Below are 20,544 nucleotides of genomic sequence, written 5' to 3' on the forward strand. Positions count from 1 at the left end.
GCGCGGGGGGCGGAGGGCGGGGCGGGAGAGGGGGTGCTTGCCTGCGCGGGCGGGACGTAAGGGCACGCTCTCGTCGGCGTCCAATGGGAGGTCGCCCTTCCCTCCCCCCCCCCCCACTCCGTCCGCCGGGGCTGCTGGGGGTTGTGGTTTGGCCTCTGGCCCACGGGTTCTAGTTCTTTTTCGGTCTTTGGAGTTGAGCGAAGCGTGCATTTTCTTGGTGGCTTGGCCTTCTCGAGTTTTGCTCCCCGCCAGAGCGCACATATGGCCCCGGCCTGCGTAGCTTGAAAACGACTTATTTTCCGTTAATATGAAGGAAATGGAAGGGAGGCGTCTCCAGCCTAAGACTTCCGAGGCAGGGGCTTCTGGCCCACACAAGAGCCTGTTTTCCGACCCTCCCATAGGATAGGGAAGCAGTAGTCACAGAGGCTCGTCTCCTTTTCCTTCTGATGGGTTTCCAAGTTAGGTATTACCGACTCAGGAATACCAGGTGGGTGTCATCTGTGTTAAAGGTTTAATAGCCCTACCTACGAAGGAAAATCTACTCAGTTTACACAGAGCCTTGCTAGCTCGGGCAATACACCTGGCCAAGAGTGACTTGTGCGAGGTCACAGAGGAACTGGAAAGTATCTGCAAATCAGCAATCTAGTGGAAAACGGGGCAGCACAACTTTCAGTTTGCAGCTCATGTCCAGAATCTCCTTACAGCTAATGTTCTTCAAATGGCCAGCTCCAAGCTTCCAGGTGGATCATCTACATTGTTGAAATGCTTGCTGGTTCCAGCTACCTGGTATCGCCAGGTAGTGGCTCCTCAGGGAAGGTAACCTGATTTTATAGCCTGAATTCAGCATCATGGAATCGAAGAAATCTGCTGCAAGAAAAGCCTATAAATCATTCTAAAATAAAACAAGACTTATCTGTAGAGAAAAGAGATTGTTGAGTTAAGTAGTCTTTAAAGTTACCTTCCCACTTTTCAGACATCTTGTCTGGAAGTCATTCAAGAACTGCATGAAGCTCTTGCTGTGTGCCAGGCGCTGTATCACGTGCTGGGGCCACAGGAACCTGAACAAAGCTGATAAACTTTGCTGCTCTGGGGACTTACCTGGTGGTCCAATGGCTAAGACTCTGCCCTAGCAATGCAGAGGGCCCGGGTTTGAGCCCTGGTCGGGGAACTAGACCCCACATGCATGCTGCAACTAAGAGTTTGTGTGTCGCAACTAAAAAGATCCCGCCTGCCACAGCAAAGATCCCGCGTGCCACAACTAAGACCCGACACAGCAAAATAAATGCTTAAAAAAAAAAACAAAAGCAAAACTTTGCTGCTCTGGTGGAGATGGGAGTGGGGGTGGTTACTGAAGACAGACAACAAACTAAACAAGATATACAATCTCTGCTGAAATGAGTTTGGTTTCTGTAAGGAGGGAGATGGAAAGCTGTCGGAGGGCTCTAAAAAGAATAATATCATGGCTTCCGTGTAACCGGGATCCCTCTGGCTGCTGTGTAGAGAATAAACTGAAGGTGGGAAGGGCAGAAGCATGCCAGCTGATTAAAAGACTGGTGCAGTAATAAAACCACAGAAGGATAATACTTGTACCTATGTGGCCACAGTGGAAACAGGAAACATGGACTGGGATGAGGGGAAAGAGGGAAGAATGTCAGAGGAGCAATTTTGGTAGGAAGAGCAGGAGCTCAGTTTTGGGTAGGTTGTTTTTTGTTTGTTTGTTTGTTTGTTTTGCGGTACGCGGGCCTCTCACCATTGTGGCCTCCCTCATTGCAGAGCACAGGCTCCAGACGCGCAGGCTCAGCGGCCATGGCCCACGGGCCCAGCCGCTCCGCGGCATGTGGGATCTTCCCGGACTGGGGCACGAACCCGCGTCCCCTGCATTGGCAGGTGAACTCTCAACCACTGTGCCACCGGAGAAGCCCTGGGTAGGTTGTTTTTGATGCCTACTAGACAAGATGTGGAGTTGGCAGTTGGCTACATGAATCTGGAGTTCAAGGTAAAGGTCAGGGTTAGAGATGCAAATCTGGGAGGTATCAACATATCGCTGGTGCTGGTATTTAATGACATGGGCCTGGATGAGATGACCTAGGGAATGAAGGAGTGAGAATAACCGGAGAGTAGAGTTGCAGCCCTGAGGCCTGGGGCACACCAGCACTAAGAGGTTTCAGGGAAGAGGAGGAACACCTACACAGAGCTGTGGGTACTTTGACTTTGCTTCCCAAATTGGGCCATTGTTGGTGGTTCTTTCCCTTATCGGATAGTACTTTGTCCTCTAAGGAGGTAAACATATGAAAGAACTAATTATTTTTGCCTTATGCCCAAGCTCCTTGGGCAATAATAATTGCTACCCTTTGTCACAACTCTTTGCCTGGCCTTGTGCTGACATTTCATTATCTCATTTAATCTTCACAATAACTGTATGATATCCCCTTTTGTAGTTATGGAAACCAAAGCCCAGAAAGATTAACTTGCTGAAGCTGGAAAGTAGAGGGTGGGGGGATTCCAACCCAGGTCAGTCCTACTCCAAGGCTCATGCTCCTGCCTACTTTCCCCTTTTCCTTATGGTGATTATTGAGTTTTCAGAGGAAGCATCTAGAATTTTTTTTTTAACTTACATTGGCCCATAGTACTTGTAAGGTTGTTTATATTGCCTAAGACCAGGAATATGAGTATTTAGAATAGCTGACCCAGAACAGCACCGTCGCCCAGAATGGGGAGCACAATGTCCAGCTGCAGAGGTAGCTTGACTCACTTTCAGCCCCTAAATTCTCACATGGAAGAACCCAGCAAAGAGGAAGACTGTTGTGCTGCCTGTTGTTCTTTGTTGCCTTGATCACACTTGGGACCATGACTCTTCAGCATCGAAAGTAGGGACTTGATCAAATGTTAAAATGAGAGACAGGAACCAGGAGAGATACAGATAATACAAGGGCCACAGAGGAAATTTTCCAGCAGAGCAGGAAAACCAGCTGCCTTACCAGGAACTGCAAAGTAATAAAAACAGGAAGGAAAACCTCTTCCAAATTTCCAGGGAAGAACTGACTATTCTTTTTAATTAATTTATTTATTTATTTTATTAATTTATTTTTGGCTGCGCTGGGTCTTCGTTGCTGTGCGCGGGCTTTCTCTAGTTGCGGTGAACGAGGGCTACTCTTCATTGGAGCACGTGGGCTTCTCATTGTCGTGGCTTCTCTTGTTGTGGAGCACGGGCTCTAGGCGCACAGGCTTCAGTAGTTGTGGCACGTGGGCTCAGTAGTTGTGGCTTGTGGGCTCTAGAGCTCAGGCTCAGTAGTTGTGGCACATGGGCTTAGTTGCTCCGCGGCATGTGGGATCTTCCCGGACCGGGCTCGAATCCGTGTCCCCTGCATTGGCAGGCGGATTCTTAACCCCTGCACCACCAGGGAAGCCCGACTATTCTTATTATTAGCTCAGAATACTTCATATTATATAATCTTGTATTTGTAGGAGGAAGAAACTGCTGAAGATGCTGAAAGAGTCATTTAAAAATTTGACCTGAGTCACACCAGCAAGATAGCAACAGGGCTGGTAACAGATCCCAGCCTCAGGATACAATCGGGTCTTTTCACTTCAGCTACAACATTTTCACAGCACCTCAGGTTCTGAAATGTCCACTCAAGCTATGAAAGAAAAGACATCTGGGGAAGAACAGAGGTCTTATTACCTTTGCTCCAGTTCCAGCTAGTCCTCACCACTGCCCAAGGCTAATCCTCACTCAAAGCCCAAGGCTTGAAGCAGCATCATACAGGGCAGCAGAGCCATCACAGAATTGACATGTATTATTATTCCAAAAGACCTAGATTTATTTCCTGGTAATTCTATCAGTAAAAAGTGACCTTTAGGGCTTCCCTGGTGGCACAGTGGTTGAGAGTCCGCCTGCCGATGCAGGGGACACGGGTTCGTGCCCCGGTCCGGGAGGATCCCACATGCCGCGGAGCGGCTAGGCCCGTGAGCCACGGCCACTGAGCCTGCGTGTCCGGAGCCTGTGCTCCGCAATGGGAGAGGCCACAACAGTGAGAGGCCCGCGCACCACAAAAAACAAAAGTGACGTTTAGGAAGGGTTGTCCCAATATTCAAATATAGGTCAATAGGTTGATTTAAACAGAGTTTCAAATCACAACCTTAAAACGTTTCGTAAGTAGCCACAACGGTTTGCTCTGAGTGTCCTAGGCTCAAGAGTTAGCCAGAAGCCCATGGGGTAAATGGCCACTTGCTTGGCTAAGGAGATGCAATACTTCCAAATGACAGTGGTGCTATCTGTTTGAGCTGATGTGCTTGAAAGCAAGAGTGGGACTCAGATAAGCCCTGAGGTCACGTGGAGACTGTTGAGGAGATTGGTTAGGTATGTTAAAAAAAACTTTAAATTTGTCTTCTATAGGGATCAATTCTATGGGCTGCAGCTTCTGGTTAATGGAATGTAGCCAGGATATTTCTGTATCAACCAGAGAATATGAGACCTTCTTGGCTTGAACTCTCATAATGTAATATGGCAGGATTAATGAGAGTAAAACTATATAAATGCTATTTACTCTAAGGGTGGGAGCCTGTCCTGCTGAGCTAGTAAGGAGAGAAAATACTGAGTGACCTGTGGAGACTGGGAGAGACTCCTCTCTCCTTCCCAGGGGAAAAGATAGTTAAGGAATTGGGCATTTTCTCACATGTTCTTAACTATCAATAAAAGGGAGGAGAAAGCTCCCGTTAAACTATGTGCAAAGGTCTAAGTCCTGTGCAAAGCCATCTCCGGTAAAAGGCCACAGCTTTGTCACAATGTCAGTCACAGTCCAGTGTTGTGGAGGTAGGCTCCAAGTGGCAACTGTCTGAGACTATGAGAAAAGCCCAGGGGCAGAGCTCTCCCTCAATTCCAGTGTAGGACTGAGATGGAGACAGAACACTGCATTGGGGTATTTGGAGCAGCAGAGAGAATCAAAGGAGTGACTTCATACTTTTTCCTTCATCCCTGAACTGTTGGGTGAACTAACCATGAGGCTATTAAGTGATTTAATTGCTTCAGAGAAAACATGAGCAGTATTGTTGTTAATCCCTAATTTTATTTCTTTAAACTACTCTCCAAAAGTAAACTTGTTGATTTTATGTTTTCCTGTTTTTTTCTAGAGGTGGTATCCAGGCATTCATCTTTTTTTAAAAGTTCCCCAGGTCATTCTATGTGCAGAGTTGAGAGCTACATTCTAGAGATTCATACTGTTATACGAAAACGTGCCTAAAAGGATGTTCTGGGACTTCCCTGGTGGCACAGTGGTTAAGAATCCACCTGCCAATGCAGGGGACACGGGTTCGAGCCCTGGTCCGGGAAGATCCCACATGCCGTGGAGCAATTAAGCCTGTGCACCACAACTCCTGAGCCTGTGCTCTAGAGCCAGTGAGCCACAACCCCTGAAATCCGTGTGCCTAGAGCCTGTGCTCCGCAACAAGAGAAGCCACTGCAACGAGAAGCCCACTCACCGCAACTAGAGAAAGCCCGCGCACAGCAACGAAGACCCAATGCAGCCAAAAATAAATAAATTTATTTTAAAAAAAATGTAAAAAAAATAAAAGGGTGTTCCTTTAGCAGCAGTTGGTGTGCCTACATCCTTTACAGTCAGTGTGGCCCGGTCCACTAATGACATTTATCCAGCCCCCGAACTTGCACTGTCCTTCCACAATTAGTGGAGGAAACAATGCCATAGTCTCTTTCTTTCGCTTTAAATAAACCTCTTGTTGGGTCGGGCGGAGGAGCTAGGGAGTCTGGGCCTGCGGTCCACCCCAGGCTTTGGGTTTGGGGAGGTGCCTGAGTTTGGCCGGGACCCTGTAAAAGGCGGTGCGGGATGATGCCACCGCTGACCCGGTCAGGCCCCGCCCAGGTCTCTGCCGGGACCTGGCGCCCCGCCCCACCTCGCGGCGGCCGTGCACTGCGAACTACATTTCCCATAATGCACACCAGGGCGGGCAGGGCCAGGCCCAGCGACTGGAGCCGGGCCTCCGCCGCCAGAGGCCGACGAGTGCTGTCTTCCTGAGCCGGCAGCCGGGCAAGGGGCCGTGGGAGGGAGCGGTGGCCTGCGCTGTGGCCATGTCTGTGTCTGCAGGGGGCCGTGGTCCCGCGAACCTGAACCATCAGTCCGGGCCCGGCCGGACACCCGTGACCTCCCGGGGGTCCGGCAGAGGGCAGTGACCAGCAATCTCTGTGCTTCCTGACCCCTTCCCCCTCCCCGAGAAACAGGTGAGTCCGACTGCCAACCCACGTGGCTTGGGGGCGCCAAGAGACTGGAGAGCTGTCATCTTTGAAGGGAGGGGCTTGAAGACTGGGGGCCCCTGCAGTCTACGCCGCCACTTGCGGTAGAAGGACTGGGTCTCTCTGGGGTCCCTTCGCCGGTTCCCAGCTGGGGAATACAAAAGGCGAGGCCTGGAACTCTTTCTTCGGTTGGAAGGGCAAAGTCCTGTAGCCCCAACGCACACACATTCGGCCCAGCAGAGTGCTTTCAGAGACTGGCAGAGGTTGACTGTGGGGTGAGCAGGAAGCTCCTGAAAGTGTCTTGAGGCTTGGGACTTTGCCTTCAAGGGTGCCCTGGCTCAGATAACCAAGCTGCCTCTTGCACCTGTTGAGCCATACTTTCTGGGCTCGAGTTTGCTGGGGAGGGTGAGCAGCCTTTGTCAGAAAGGGGAGTGACCAGTAGCAGTGACAAGTACCAAGCTATACTCTCAGCGTGGAGTAGGCATCCTGCTGAAGCAGTTACAGCACAGCCTCACCTGGACTCTGTCTGCCACACATCCATGCATCCTGGCACCATCCTCCCAGATAGCCCACTCCCCAAAGGGTCAAGGCAGGATAGGGCACTATCTAAGCAGGAAGAGGGAGCAAGAGTGGTAGGGACCCAGTAGGGAGGGGTTCTTGCAAGGCCCTTCCTCTCTCCAGGCCAGGCACCTAGAGGAGGGAGGCATACCAGAAGGGCTGATTGAGCTAACTTGTTTGGTGACATTGCTCAAAGGCACAGCAGAGCACTTCTAGGGAAAATAGCAAGCCCTGGGGGCTTCTAGAGAGGCTGCCTGAGAAGGGGCCCCAAGGGAGTATCTGGGACTGGTTCCAAGAGACCTCTCTTGCTTAACTGCTTCAGGCCCAGCCACCCAAGAGCTTCAGCCACACAGGTTATGGCTCCAATGGGGTTTGGGGTGGGTTTTGCTATGAGTCATTCACCCTCCCTGCCTAGTTTCCAGTGTAAATGTCCAGAGAACTGTTTGCTTCACCAGGGCTTTTGGCTGGACCCCGATACTTGCCTTGGAGATATTGAGGTACTACATGATTTCAGGTGGTTGGAGAACTGTTCGGAAGGAGATGTCCACTAGCCCCAGCCAGCTGACCCTGCCCTCACAACATGCAGGTACCATGTTGGGTAGTACTCAGCCATGCTGGGCGCAGTTACCTAAATCCCACTGGGATCAGTGGGTAGTGGGCCCTCAGGGATAAGCTGCTGTAGACCTTGTTTTGGTCTTTGAGCCAGAGGCGCAAGGCCACAGAGCAGGGACGTGTGGTAGAAAGGAGTTCAGCTTGGGAGAGACTTCTGGGAGCAGCAGGGAAGTTACAGGTCTGTCCTGAAACTTCAGGAAGAATAGCCAGTTAGCCTGGAGGAACTCCCAGCCCTAGGCCCAAAGGCATCTCTTTGTCCCAGCATCACAGATGGGTCATTTCAGGCCAGAGCCCACCTGGCTTCATGAGGTCAGAAGCACGTCCTGCTCACTAAGGGCCTGGCTCAGGATGAGCAAACTCGCAAAGGACTGATTTACATGGCAGAGATTACTGGATCTGTGTATAAGTGCAGGTACACATGGTCTGAATAAGAATAATCATGATGTGCTAAAGACAGCTGAGTGTATATGTGCCTACTCTGTGCTAGGGTAACCAAATTACATGGATTATCTCATTTAATCCTTCCACAACCCAATGAATCAGTGCTGTCATCATCCTCATTTCATAGGTGAGAAAGCTGAGATTTATAAAACCAAGCCAGGTTAATACACGCCCCTCTGACTCCAGAGCCATTGTTACTGAACACTTAACTATACTACCAAGGACTAAGTCTTCCCTACAGGCAGGAGTCTCCCTAGGCTACATTGGAGCTGGGTGTTCTCTGAGGATCTTTCATCTTCTCCCTTCCAAAGTCATTTATCTGACAAATGTTAATTAAAGTCCTGCTTATGGAGCTGACATTCTGAAATTTGCGACAGCTCACAGGGTTACCTTCAATGTAGAAAAATAAAGCAGGGCAAGGGAGATAAGAATCCAGGATATTCCAGGAAGGCCTCTCTGATAAGGTAACACTTGAGCAGCAACCTGAAGGAAGTGACAGAGTGAGTCATGTAGATATTTGGCCAAGTAGTGGAATAGGTGAGGTGGGGGGCAGGGGGAAAAGTAGGGAGGTGTGGTCCAGGCAGAAAATTCAGCAAGAGCAAAGTTCTGAAGTGAAGGAATACTCAGGATTTACATTTACAGTATACTCAAGGAAAGCCATGATGTCAGTGTGGCTGGGTTGAAGCAAAGCAAGTAGGGGAAAGAATAGGAGATGAGGTTGAAGAAGTAATTTGGGGGGTGGGGTGCAGTGCGTGTAGATAGAGAGGTTCTTGTGCACCACTGTGAGGAAATTGGCTTTCTCACTGGGTTAGGTGTGACCATTACAGACTAGTGAGCAAAGGAGCTACGTGACTTGACTTCTGTCTCAAGCAGATCACTTTGAGTGCTGTGAGAAGGATAGACTGTACAGGGACAAGGACAGAAGTGGGGAGACTGGTTAAAAGACTGTTGCAATGCTGGAGAGGGTGTGGAGGAAAGGGAACCCTCTTATACTGTTGGTGGGAATGTAAATTGATACAGCCACTATGGAGAACAGTATGGAGGTTCCTTAAAAAACCAAAAAGTAGAACTACCATACGACCCAGCAATCCCACTACTGGGCATATACCCTGAGAAAACCATAATTCAAAAAGAGTCATGTACCACAGTGTTCATTGCAGCACTGTTTACAATAGCCAGGACATTTACAATAGCCAGGACCTAAGTGTTCATCGACTGATGAATGGATAAAGATGTGGCACATATATACAATGGAATATTACTCAGTCATAAAAAGAAATAAAATTGAGTTATTTGTAGTGAGGTGGATGGACCTAGAGTCTGTCAAACAGAGTGAAGTAAGTCAGAAAGAGAAAAACAGATACCATATGCTAACACATATATATGGAATCTAAAAAAAAAAAAATGGTTCTGATGAACCTAGGGGCAGGACAGGAATAAAGACACAGACGTAGAGAATGGACTTGAGGACACAGGGATGGGGAAGGGTAAGCTAGGATGAAGTGAGAGAGTGGCATTGACATATATACACTACCAAATGTAAAATAGATAGCTAGTGGGAAGCAGCCACATGGCACAGGGAGATCAGCTTGCTGCTTTGTGACCACCTAGAGGGGTGGGATAGGGAGGGTGGGAGGGAGACGCAAGAAGGAGGGGATATGGGGATATTTGTATATGTATAGCTGATTCACTTTGTTACGCAGCAGAAGCTAACACGACATTGAAAAGCAATTATACTCCAATAAAGATGTTAAAAAAAAAAAAGTCTTGCAACAATCTGCTAGAGAGGTAATGTTGACTGGGACCAATGTGATAGTGGTGGAGGTGATGAGAAGTGGTCAGATTCTGAATATGGGCATTTCCCCATGGAACATCAGTAATCTGTTCCATGAAAGTTGGACATTCTGTCTGGAATCACTAACTTAGTATCTGTTTCCCACTTTTTTTTTTAACATTTTATTGAAGTATAGTTGATTTATGTGTTTCCCCATTATTTCAAATGGGAAAAAGTATAATTCTTCCTTCATCAACCCCAAATCCCCAATTTTCTAAAATGGCACTAAAACACAAGGAAAAGACATACCTAATACATGCCAAATAAATTATAATGTTAGGATACAAAATGCTTAAAACACTTCCTCCTGATCAAACAGTGTTGCTTTGATACAGCATCATGGCCTCTTGCAGTACCTGCAAATAGCCATGATGTAAGTAAACCCCTTTTGTTGGTACTCAATGATCTATCAGTTCTATTTGAAATGTAATTTGAGGCTTTAAATGCACATTCCTTTATTTAAAAATATAGATCAAGTGTTGATAATAGTTTTTTTCTATGTAAACATAAGCTCAATCAGTACAAGTTTGTTGTATTAGTTATCTATTGCTGTGTAACAAGTTATCCCAAAACTTAGCAGCTCAAACCAATAATAAATATTTATTATCTCATACAGTTCCTGAGGGTCAGGAATTTGGGAGCATCTTAGGTGGATGATTCAGGCCCAGTGTCTCTCATGAGGTTGCAGTCATTCAAAGGCATGACTGGGGCTAGATGATTTGCTTCCAAGACTGCTTGCTCACATGACTAGCACATTGGTACTGGCTGTTCTCAGGTTTCAGTTTCTTACCACGAGCTCCTCTCTTTAGGGCTGCTTGAGTGTCCTCACAACTGATGGCTGATGGCTGCACCTAGAGAGAGTGATCCAAGAGAACAAAGCAGAAGCCACAATGTCTTTTATGACCTAGCCTCAGAAGTCACACATTGTCATTTTCACATTATCCTGTTGGTGACATAGATTAGTTCTGCTCAGTGTGGGATGGGAGTATATAGACTTGAATGCTGGGAGTTGAGAATCACTGGGGACCATTTGGAAGGCTGGCTACCACAGCTGTGTATTAAAAACCAAGAGGCATTCTATGTGGCAAAGGTTAATGAGAGACATTTTGCTGGGTGTACCTGTATTCTGAAGATTTGCTGGTGGTTTGGTATATGAGGTACGGGAAAAAGAGAGGCATAAGGGATGCCTCCAAGATTTTTTGCTAAATAACTGGAAGTATCAAATTGTCTTTCACTGAGATGGAGAAAACTCTGAGAGGAACAACTTTTTAAGGGGATGATCAGGAACTCAGTTTTGGACATAGAACTTTGAGATACTATAAAATATCCAAGGGCAGACATCAAGTAAACAGTTAAATGTGTGTGCCTCTGGAAGTCAGAAGAGAGATTAGGACTGTGAATAAAATTTGGAATCATTAATTTATCAGTGAAATTTAAAACCATGAGACTGAATAAGGTCACCAAGGGATCGAATGAAGACAGAAAAGAGATCCAAGACCTGAAATCTTGGTCCCTCCACAGTAAGAACTGTAAAGAGAACTTAGAAGGAGTGGTCCATGAGGTAGGAGAACCATGAAAGGAGAGTGATGTGCCAGAAGCCAAGAGAAGAAAGTGTTTTGAGAGAGAGGAAATAATCATTGTGGCTGCTGAGTGAAGTGAGATGATCCTGGAGGTCACTGGAGACCTTGAGGGAGCAGTGTTACTGGAGTAATAGTTGGAATGGATTCAAGTGTGAATGGGAAAAGTGGAGAGACACCTGAGCGCTCCACATTCCCCAGTCCCTCTGGCCACATGACTAGTTCTGGCCAATCTGGACTTTGAAGTATTTAAGAGTTCTGACATGACCCTCCAGCCCTGTCTTCCATTGCCAGGTGACGGCAGAGCTATAAGATGCTAGTAGCCTGGATTCCTGAATCACTGCCCGGAGGGAGCTGCTCTGAATTGCTACCAAACCCACAGTACGTGAGCAAAAAATAAGCCTTTAGTGCTCGCTTCGGCAGCACATATACTAAAATTGGAACGATACAGAGAAGATTAGCATGGCCCCTGTGCAAGGATGACATGCAAATTCCTGAAGCGTTCCATATTTTTTGGTTCAGGCGGTAATGCGAGTGATGGGGAGCGGCACAGGGTGGCAGATGAAGGTTCGCTCTCCCGCTGCTCACCTCCTGCTGTGTGGCCCACTTCCTAACAGCCCATGTCCCAGATAGAGGTCCGTAGCCTGGGAGTTGGGGACCCCTGCTGTATATAATGGAGTCAGCCTGTCAAATTAGGAACTTGTAAATATTTTAATACATATTATCCTTTAGAGATTATTAAAAAATGCTTGCAAAATCTGTGAAGGTGGTCAAAAGGTACAAACTTCCACTTATAAAATAAATAAATCCTGAGGATGTAATGTACAGCATAGTGACTATAATTAATAATGCTTGTATATTTGAAAGTTGCTACGAGAGTAGGTATTAAAAGTTCTCATCACAAGAAAAAAATTTTGTAACTATGTGTGGTGATGGATGTTAACGGACATGGTGGTGACCATTTTGCAATATATACAAATATTGAATCATTATGTTGTAGACCTGAAACTAATATAATGTTATACATAGATTATTTCTCAATAAAAAAATGCTTGCAATTAAAAAAAAAAAAGAAAAAGCCTTTAGGGAATTCCCTGGCAGTCCAGTGGTTAGGACTCTGCACTTCCATTGCCTGCAGCCCAAATTCAATCCCACAAGCCATGTGATATGGCCAAAACAAACAAAAAAAGCCTTTATGTGTAAAGCCTCTACCATTTTGGCACTCATTTGTTACACAGCATAGCCTAGCTTACGTGACTAATTAAACTCCAAGTACTGTTTACTGTTTTGAGGTTTGTTTGTTTGTTTTATAAAGGACAGCAAAAAAAAAAAAAAAATAGGGTGGTACCTAGAGGGGAATGTAGAGTTAAGGGGAGGTTTGTTTTAAGGTTTTAATTGAAATAAAACAAACATAAAGTTCACAAATCGTAAGTACAGCTCAATGAATTATAACAGAGTAAACACATCTAAGGGAAGGTGTTTGGAAAATGGAAGAAACATCAGTATATTGGTGTTGAACAGGGGAGAAGGAGACACTGATGATCCGAGAGAGAGAGGGACAGCTGCTGAAGCCATCTGCTTGGATGGGTGAGAGGGGCTGGAGTGGAGGCGTTAGTGGAGCCCAGACAGCTCATCTTTAGTAAGGAGGAGGAAGGCAGAGTCTGGCAGGTGAGGTGAGGTGGTAGTGGGAATCTTGGAAGTTCTCTTTTGCTGACTTCCATGTCCTCAGTGAAATAGAAGGTAAGGTTATCACTGATAGTGCTGAGGGTGAGCATTGGAGAAGATGATGGAAGCTTGAGAAGAGAGAAGATGTGAAGCTCTCCACTAGGGGAGTGGGGAAGTGAGTACACATAGAAATGTAGGGCATTCCCATTTAAAGTAATTGTTCTGGACCCTCTCCTCAGAAAAAAGCACATACCAATCCAGGCCTCCATCCAAGGAGCCAGGTCCAGAAGCCCTGGCCACAACCCCAGGACTGGCAGTAGCAGCTTGCCCTCTGCCTGTATATGGACAGACTCATCTCTCTGGGGTCGCTCTCTCTTTACACAGCAATGCAGACCCCAACCGGGCTTTTAGGTTAGCTTGTAAAATAATGGTCTTCAAGGTTCTCGTGTGGCCTGTGTCTTCTTGCTCAAGATCTGGACATGCCCTAGTTTCCTTAGCACCCACTGCTCTGGGCTCCGTGGTGTTGCGGTGGCTGTTTTGGCCTGTTTTGGATTGCTCCTCTTGGTCTCAGTCTCAGAGGAGGCCTTTCTGGATGCCTCCCCAGGTTCCTGTTGAGGGCATGCAGCTTCTTAATTACTCTTCATCAGAAAAGGTGGACCACACCTTGGTCTTCTGGGCTCTGACCCTCGCTGGGAACCATCACTCTTGATTGTCCTGATGGACAGGATTGGTGGCCTAGAAAATCCCAAAAGGTAGATGTTCTCCCAAATAATCTTCCTTTGAAGATTATTCAAAGCGCACTCTGTGTGGGGTGATGCTGTTGACCAGTGGTACCCAACCCCCACTTAACTCTGTGGTGCTCCGGGACCAGTGGGGGCGTGGCCATCAGGCCAGTCTCTGGCCCTGCCTCCCTCTCTGTCTGTTTTGCACATTGAACTGCTTTACAAGATTAATTTGAAGAAAGGATTCCATAGCTTACAACAAAGATGACAGAAGAGCTTGAAAATCAATTCTTTGGGTACACTTGCAGGAGCTGCCTGCTAGGAACTTGTGGTCGGAGAGGGTTCTTAGACACAGGTAAGCGGGGGCCACACAAATGCTAGTGCTGGTGACACTGTTTTGAAATCACTCTTCTCGTGAATGTTTTTGAGCACCGACTTCATGCCAGGCTCAGGGTGGAGTCATTTGCCCAAGGTTACAGAGCTAGTAAGGGACAAGCCTCAATTATTCCCTATGGACTCTGCTCCAGGAGGGCAGGGACAGAGTCTGCTTTGCTCACACTAACACCAGTCCCCCCCAGGCCCCTGGCCTGCCTGCAGTGCCTTCCTCATGAGTCTCTGACTAGTCTTTGCTGCCCTTCTAGCCCATCCAGCCAAATTTCTATTCCCTAAAGGGTTAGTGCCTCAGATGGAACCCCTCTCCTATGGATTGTTTGTTGCCTGCCAAATGAAGACCCTTCAGCCTGACATTAAGGGACCTTAGAGGCTGATCCCAAGAGAGCCACCCAACTTCGTTATCCCTGACATCCACTCTTGGCCACCTCCACCTGGCCCTGAGGCTGCAGAAGGACTGGGAGATCAGGCTGAGTTTGTCCTTAGTGTCCATCAAATGGGCACTGAGAACTGACATGTCCATAGTTGTTTTTAACTGGAGAGGTGAGCCCTGGTGCCAAATTCAAAAGGTACAGATGGCAAGGAGAAAAGCAAGGCTTGGGCCTGTTTACTCTGACTCACTTTGTTCATAGTAAATGTCTAAATATCAAAAAGAACTGATTTGTCAACTCAGTTTTGAATGGAGAAATGTTCATGGTAGGATGTACAGTGGAAGATATCAGGATACAGAATGGTTTCAATTCCCAGCTCCAGCGCTTCTTTCCTATCGTGACATTGGAAAATGTACTTACACTCTCTCAGCTTCAGTTTCTTCATATGTAAAGCTTGTCTGACAAGAGTGCCTGCCTCAGAGAAGAGTGATCAGGATTACATAAAAATCCACATAGGGACTGGGACTTCCCTGGAACTTCTAGGGGTAAAGAATCCACCTTCCAATGCAGGGGATGCAGGTTCGATCCCTGGTCAGGGAACTAAGATCACACATGCCGCAGGGCAACTAAGCCCGCGTGCCATAACGAGAGAGAGAAAGAAACCCTGCACACCACAACTAGAGAGAAGCTTGAGTGCCGCAACCAAGACCCGACACAGGGACTTCCCTGGTGGCGCAGTGGTTAAGCATCCGCCTGCCAATGCAGGGGCACGGGTTTGATCCCTGGTCCAGGAAGATCCTGAAGATCGCAGAGCAACTAAGCCCGTGCGCCACAACTACTGAGCCTGCGCTCTAGAGCCCGTGCTCCGCAACGAGAAGCCACCGCAATGAGAAGCCCGCGCACCACAACGAAGCTTAACCCCTGCTCACCGCAACTAGAGAAAGCCCACAAGCAGCGACGAAGACCTAACAGCCAAAAAAAAAAAAAAAAAAAGTATATTTATTTATTTATTTTGGCTGCACCGGGTCTTAGTTGCAGCATGCAGGATCTTTAGTTGTGGCATGAGGGATCTTTTAGTTGCAGCATGCTGCTCTTAGTTTCAGCATGCGGGAACTAGTTCCCTGACCAGGGATTGAGCCGAGCCCCCTGTATTGGGAGCACAGAGTCTTAACCACTGGACCACCAGGCAAGTCCCCCATGCATTCTTTTATAATCAGAAAGAGAACAGCATGCTTCTTCAGAAGGGAATATTCAGAACCCATTCCCCAGAGGTTTGAGTTAGCTGGGTCCTGGTGAGGGATACTTTCCTGTACTTAACCACTCTTAATTATGCCAGTGAATCCTGCCACTAGCACCTTCCCCCTTACCCTCAATGATGCCTTTGTTTGCCCCACAGGAGAGCCCAAGGGATGGCTGCTGACATGCAGAGGAAGAGAAGCAGCGAAGGCCCTGATGGCACGTTGGCTCCTTCTGATGGGCAGAGTGTGGAGAGAGCTGAGAGCCCCACACCAGGACTGGCCCAGGGAATGGAGCCAGGTATGGGCAGGGTGCGCAGCCCCAGCCAGCTTACAGCTAGAGCAGCCTCCAGGGCAATCGGGATTCCCAACCACTCTTTCACTGTCACTCATTCATGCATGTGTTCACTCACTTGTTAGCTATTTGTCATGTGCTGGGGATACTGCAAGGATCCAGGCTCAGTGTGCATCTGGCCTTCCTCTCCACTTCATTTTGTGCCACTTGCTCTGTGCTGTCTTGCCACCAGTGTGGGCTCTTCTCCTATTTCCTGTGTCTACAGGTACCTCCCTGGCTCCTTCTCTCTCTCTCAGCTCTCAACTTAAATGTCACCTCCTCACAAGAGAGGCCTGCTCTGACCATGCTCTGCACAGAACACTAGTTAATTTGTAGTCTTATTTGTGTGTGTATGTATTGCCCATCTTTCTTGTCCACAAGATTGTGAGCTCTTTGAGCACAGAGCTGTTGTATCCCCAATGCCTGGTACAGTGTTGAACTCATAATAGAGACTCAAAACATAATAGAGACTCAAAACATATCTCTTGAACTCTTCTGTCCAAAAAAAAAATCAGTAAAGGAAAACTGACATGGTCCCTGCCTTGGGGGAGCCACAGGCTAGTGAGAGCATTCCAGTGGAGGGGGCTAGGAACCATGGGTCCCTGTGCAGGGTCAGGGAGCCTTCTCCCAGGGAGAGAGATTTGCTGAGCACAGGAGGTATTCCAGGCACAGGGCGAGGTGCTGGGAACACAGCAGCGAAAAGCCAGGTTCCTGCCCATGAGGGGGAACCCCACTGCAGTTGGGGAGAAGGGCAATAACTGATAAGTGCCCCAAGAGACGTCAAGGAGGGGGATATGATAGAGTGCCTGGGTTTGGGGGTCAGGTGACAGGGACAACTAACATCTTTGCTGTGAGCTGAAGTGTGACAGGGAGCTGGCATGCAAGGAGGTGGGAGTGCCTTCCATGCAGAGGGAACAGGAGATGCAGAGGCCCTGAGGTAGGTGGGGATATCCAAAGAGCAGATGCACGAAGGGCTGTGAGGTGAGAGTGAGAGGGGCAGGCAGATACTGGCTACCACCACAGCCTTGAGGGGTTGGGGTCTTATTCCCAGGGTGAGGGGAGGAGGCTGGTGGGCTGTAAGTCACAGCAAAGCATGACTTGTAGCCAGAAGGAACAGTGGCTTACCTCATCAGGACAGGCAGAGTACTGTATTGGGCACCTTGCTGGTGAGGTGGTCTGCCAGAAGCTACTGCTCTAAACACCAGGGCTTTTGGCTGGCAGGTGCCGGACAGGAGGGTGCCATGTTCGTCCATGCCCGTTCCTATGAGGACCTGACTGAATCAGAGAATGGGGTGGCTTCTGGGGAGAGCCCCAAGGAGGGTGCTGGTGGTCCTCCACCTCTGCCTACAGACATGCGCCAGATCAGCCAGGACTTCAGTGAGCTGAGCACCCAGCTGACAGGTGTCGCCCGAGACCTGCAGGAGGAGATGCTTCCAGGAAGCTCTGAGGACTGGCCAGAGTCCCCAGGGGCAGCTGGGCGACCAGCCACAGAGCCCTCAAGAGAGGGCACTGGTGAAGGGGATGAGGAGGAGACTGCTGAGGCATGGCGCCTGCACCAGAAGCATGTCTTCGTGCTGAGCGAGGCGGGGAAGCCTGTGTACTCCCGCTATGGGTCAGAGGAGGCACTTTCCAGCACCATGGGTGTCATGGTGGCCCTGGTATCCTTCCTGGAGGCTGACAAGAATGCCATCCGTTCCATCCATGCAGGTGAGCCACCAGGAGGAGGGTGCCAGGAGGTCTCCCTGGCCAGGAGAGACCATACCAGGTTTCGGACTCCCAGGGACTAGAGGGCTGGGATGTGCTATGTGACCAAGGGTAGTCCCTCCACCTCACCGAGCCCCAGGTCCTCATCTGAACACGGGAAAACAACACTGACTGCCTCATAGGGCTGTTGTGGGGGCCAAAGGTGGCTCGCACATGGGCTTTGCCCTTGGAGAAGGTGAGAAGCCAGGAGAGGTGGCCAAAAAAATCCCAGGTCTTGAGCCCCACCCAGCTCTTGCCACTTAGCCCAAGAATGTGTGTCTTTCTGAAGTGCTTCCTGCATTTTAGCTGGTCCCAGTCTGTGAAACAAGTGGCAGGAAAGGGGAAAGGGGGGCCCATGGGCATCTGTTTTTCTTTCATCCTGAAGCCCCCTCTGTGTGCACAGTTCTGAGGGGAGGTGGAGAGATTGTGGAAAGCTGCACGGGAAAAGCAGGGCTCTGAGGGTGCTAGGGCAGGCCATTCAGGGAGGGCTTTCCGGAGAAGGGCTGAAGCTGACACCACCCCTATCCATCGGTCCCATCAGATGGCTACAAGGTAGTATTCGTGCGCCGGAGCCCACTGGTGCTGGTGGCGGTGGCCCGCACGCGGCAGTCGGCACAGGAACTGGCGCAAGAGTTGCTCTACATCTACTACCAGATCCTGAGCCTTCTTACGGGCGCGCAGCTGAGCCACATCTTCCAGCAGAAGCAGAACTATGACCTGCGGCGCCTGCTCTCGGGCTCTGAGCGCATCACGGACAACCTGCTGCAGCTGATGGCGCGAGACCCCAGTTTCCTGATGGGGGCGGCGCGCTGCCTGCCCTTGGCGGCGGCCGTGCGCGACATCGTGAGTGCCAGCCTGCAGCAGGCGCGCGCCCGCAGCCTCGTCTTCTCCATCCTGCTGGCGCGCAATCAGCTTGTGGCGCTTGTGCGCCGCAAGGACCAATTTCTGCACCCCATCGACCTGCACCTGCTCTTCAACCTCATAAGTTCCTCCTCGTCCTTCCGCGAGGGCGAGGCCTGGACGCCCGTGTGCCTGCCCAAATTCAATGCAGCCGGCTTCTTCCACGCACACATCTCTTACCTGGAGCCTGACACGGATCTCTGCCTGCTGCTCGTCTCCACCGACCGTGAGGACTTCTTTGCAGTGTCTGACTGCCGCCGCCGCTTTCAGGAGCGCCTGCGGAAGCGCGGAGCGCACCTGGTGCTGCGGGAGGCACTGCGCACACCTTACTACAGTGTTTCCCAAGTGGGCATCCCTGACCTGCGCCACTTCCTCTATAAGTCAAAGAGCTCGGGACTCTTCACCAGGTGAGGGAGGGCCTTGGGGAGACTGCTTGAGGGAGACAAGGGCGTGGGGGGGTGGGGCGGCCGGCCGGTTGGGCCTGAGCTCTGTTGCAGTCCTGAAGCTGATGACCCCTCTGGGAATGGACCGACCTTCTGTGTCTGTTTGACTCTGATACCAGGGGCCCAAACCCCCTATCACCCTACTCCCCATCAGCATACACCTCTCTACTTCAGTCATTTCCCATAAGGCCTTGAAATACCCAATACACCCAGGGAAGGAAGCTGGAACAGAGGTCTCCTCTGTTTGGTCAGTTTGGTTCAGCCCAGGATGCACAACTCCTCCACTTCCTCCTCCAGCAGAGGGGCTGGGGCCAGATGAGGCATCTTCTATCCTCCTTTTACCCCTTTTTGGTCCAGAAGGTTCCTGGCTCACTTTTCCTTCATCTCAGACCTGTCACTCTGTCTAGGACACCTAAACCCAGATTGGTTTTTCCAAGGGAGGGTCACCAAAGATGCCATGAACTTGGGGGAGAGGGGAGAACAGGGCTCCAGTCTGGGTGGGCCCAGCTTTGTCCTGGGGAGTCTTCAGTGGTGAGGAGACAATGCCTTGTCCTGGGGTTGGCGGGGCATTTGGAGGGTAGGACCCATGGTGGAGTCTCCCTGGCTAGGAACAGGTGTTTCTGGATCTCCAGAGAAGCCAGTGGAAGTCATTCCTTTGCGAACCTACTCCCCCATCTCCAGCCCTGAGATCGAGGCCCCGTACACCAGTGAAGAGGAGCAGGAGCGGCTGCTGGGCCTCTACCAGTACCTGCACAGCCGCGCCCACAATGCCTCCCGCCCACTCAAGACTATCTACTACACGGGCCCCAACGAGAACCTCCTGGCTTGGGTAAGGCAGCCCTGGGATGGGCTGGGCTTCATTGGGGTCCTGGGCAAGGGCCACGAGGGTTGTCTAATCTGGATGACCACCCTGTGCCCCCTTCCTCCAGGTGACAGGCGCCTTTGAGCTCTACATGTGCTACAGCCCCCTGGGAACCAAGGCGTCGGCCGTCAGTGCCATCCATAAACTGATGCGCTGGATCCGCAAAGAAGAAGACCGCCTCTTCATCCTCACGCCCCTCACGTACTGATGAGAATGTGTGTGGGCTCGGCCCTCCTAGGCACACCAGGCTGTGGAAGCCATGGGAGCTTCCAGGTGGGGCTGGCCTCTCTGGCCCAGGCAGCAGGCAGGGACTCTGGGTTGGTGTGTGCATTAAAGTGCTTTGGGGAAGACACTTGTGGGCCTTGTCACTGGTTCCTTCACTCTCACTCACACACAGACACTGGATCCTCCTCCCTAGGCCCTGCCCATGCTTCCCCATGCACAGCATCACATGTGCTCAGAGTTGGCCCCTGGGCTGGGGCTGTTTTCATTCAGCTGAAGTCCTGCCACGTGTAAAGTGTTCTCTAGGACCCCACTGGCCTTCCCCACCACGACCAACCTCCCGCAATGCCCCACCCCACGCTCAGTCTGAGCCCCTGGTGCCTCCCCTGTT

At 49.8% G+C, this 20,544-nt stretch overlaps 1 protein-coding gene and 1 non-coding gene across 9 annotated transcripts; both read left to right on the forward strand.

Annotated features, from left to right (window-relative positions):
- Positions 1–5,830: 5,830 nt before the first annotated feature.
- MON1A (MON1 homolog A, secretory trafficking associated) lies at positions 5,831–20,285 on the forward strand. 8 transcript variants are annotated; one of them, XM_032650139.1, is made up of 8 exons: positions 5,965–6,232; positions 7,258–7,388; positions 11,561–11,647; positions 15,811–15,950; positions 17,205–17,690; positions 18,268–19,033; positions 19,751–19,898; positions 19,999–20,283. In XM_032650139.1, exons 3-8 carry the CDS (start codon positions 11,580–11,582, stop codon positions 20,137–20,139), a joined length of 1,749 nt encoding a protein of 582 aa, XP_032506030.1. In that variant the 5' UTR covers positions 5,965–6,232; positions 7,258–7,388; positions 11,561–11,579; the 3' UTR covers positions 20,140–20,283. The 8 variants fall into 8 exon arrangements, with proteins under 8 accessions (XP_032506033.1, XP_032506037.1, XP_032506030.1 ...); XM_032650145.1 differs by having other exon boundaries at positions 17,334–17,690; XM_032650143.1 differs by lacking the exon at positions 11,561–11,647.
- LOC116762991 lies at positions 11,674–11,780 on the forward strand. The gene has a single exon (XR_004352408.1). It is a non-coding gene; the product is annotated as a U6 spliceosomal RNA (small nuclear RNA).
- Positions 20,286–20,544: the final 259 nt, after the last annotated feature.

This window comes from Phocoena sinus, chromosome 11 (genome assembly GCF_008692025.1).
Source record: "Phocoena sinus isolate mPhoSin1 chromosome 11, mPhoSin1.pri, whole genome shotgun sequence".
In the NCBI taxonomy this organism is placed as follows: domain Eukaryota; kingdom Metazoa; phylum Chordata; class Mammalia; order Artiodactyla; family Phocoenidae; genus Phocoena; species Phocoena sinus.

Excerpts from the sequence above, each read along its gene's own strand:
- MON1A (XM_032650139.1), top strand. The coding sequence starts at position 11,580 with ATGCTAGTAGCCTGGATTCCTGAATCACTGCCCGGAGGGAGCTGCTCT. Across the intron at positions 11,648-15,810 it reads GAATTGCTACCAAACCCACA|GAGAGCCCAAGGGATGGCTG; the intron begins GTACGTGAGCAA and ends TTTGCCCCACAG. Across the intron at positions 17,691-18,267 it reads CATCCGTTCCATCCATGCAG|ATGGCTACAAGGTAGTATTC; the intron begins GTGAGCCACCAG and ends CGGTCCCATCAG.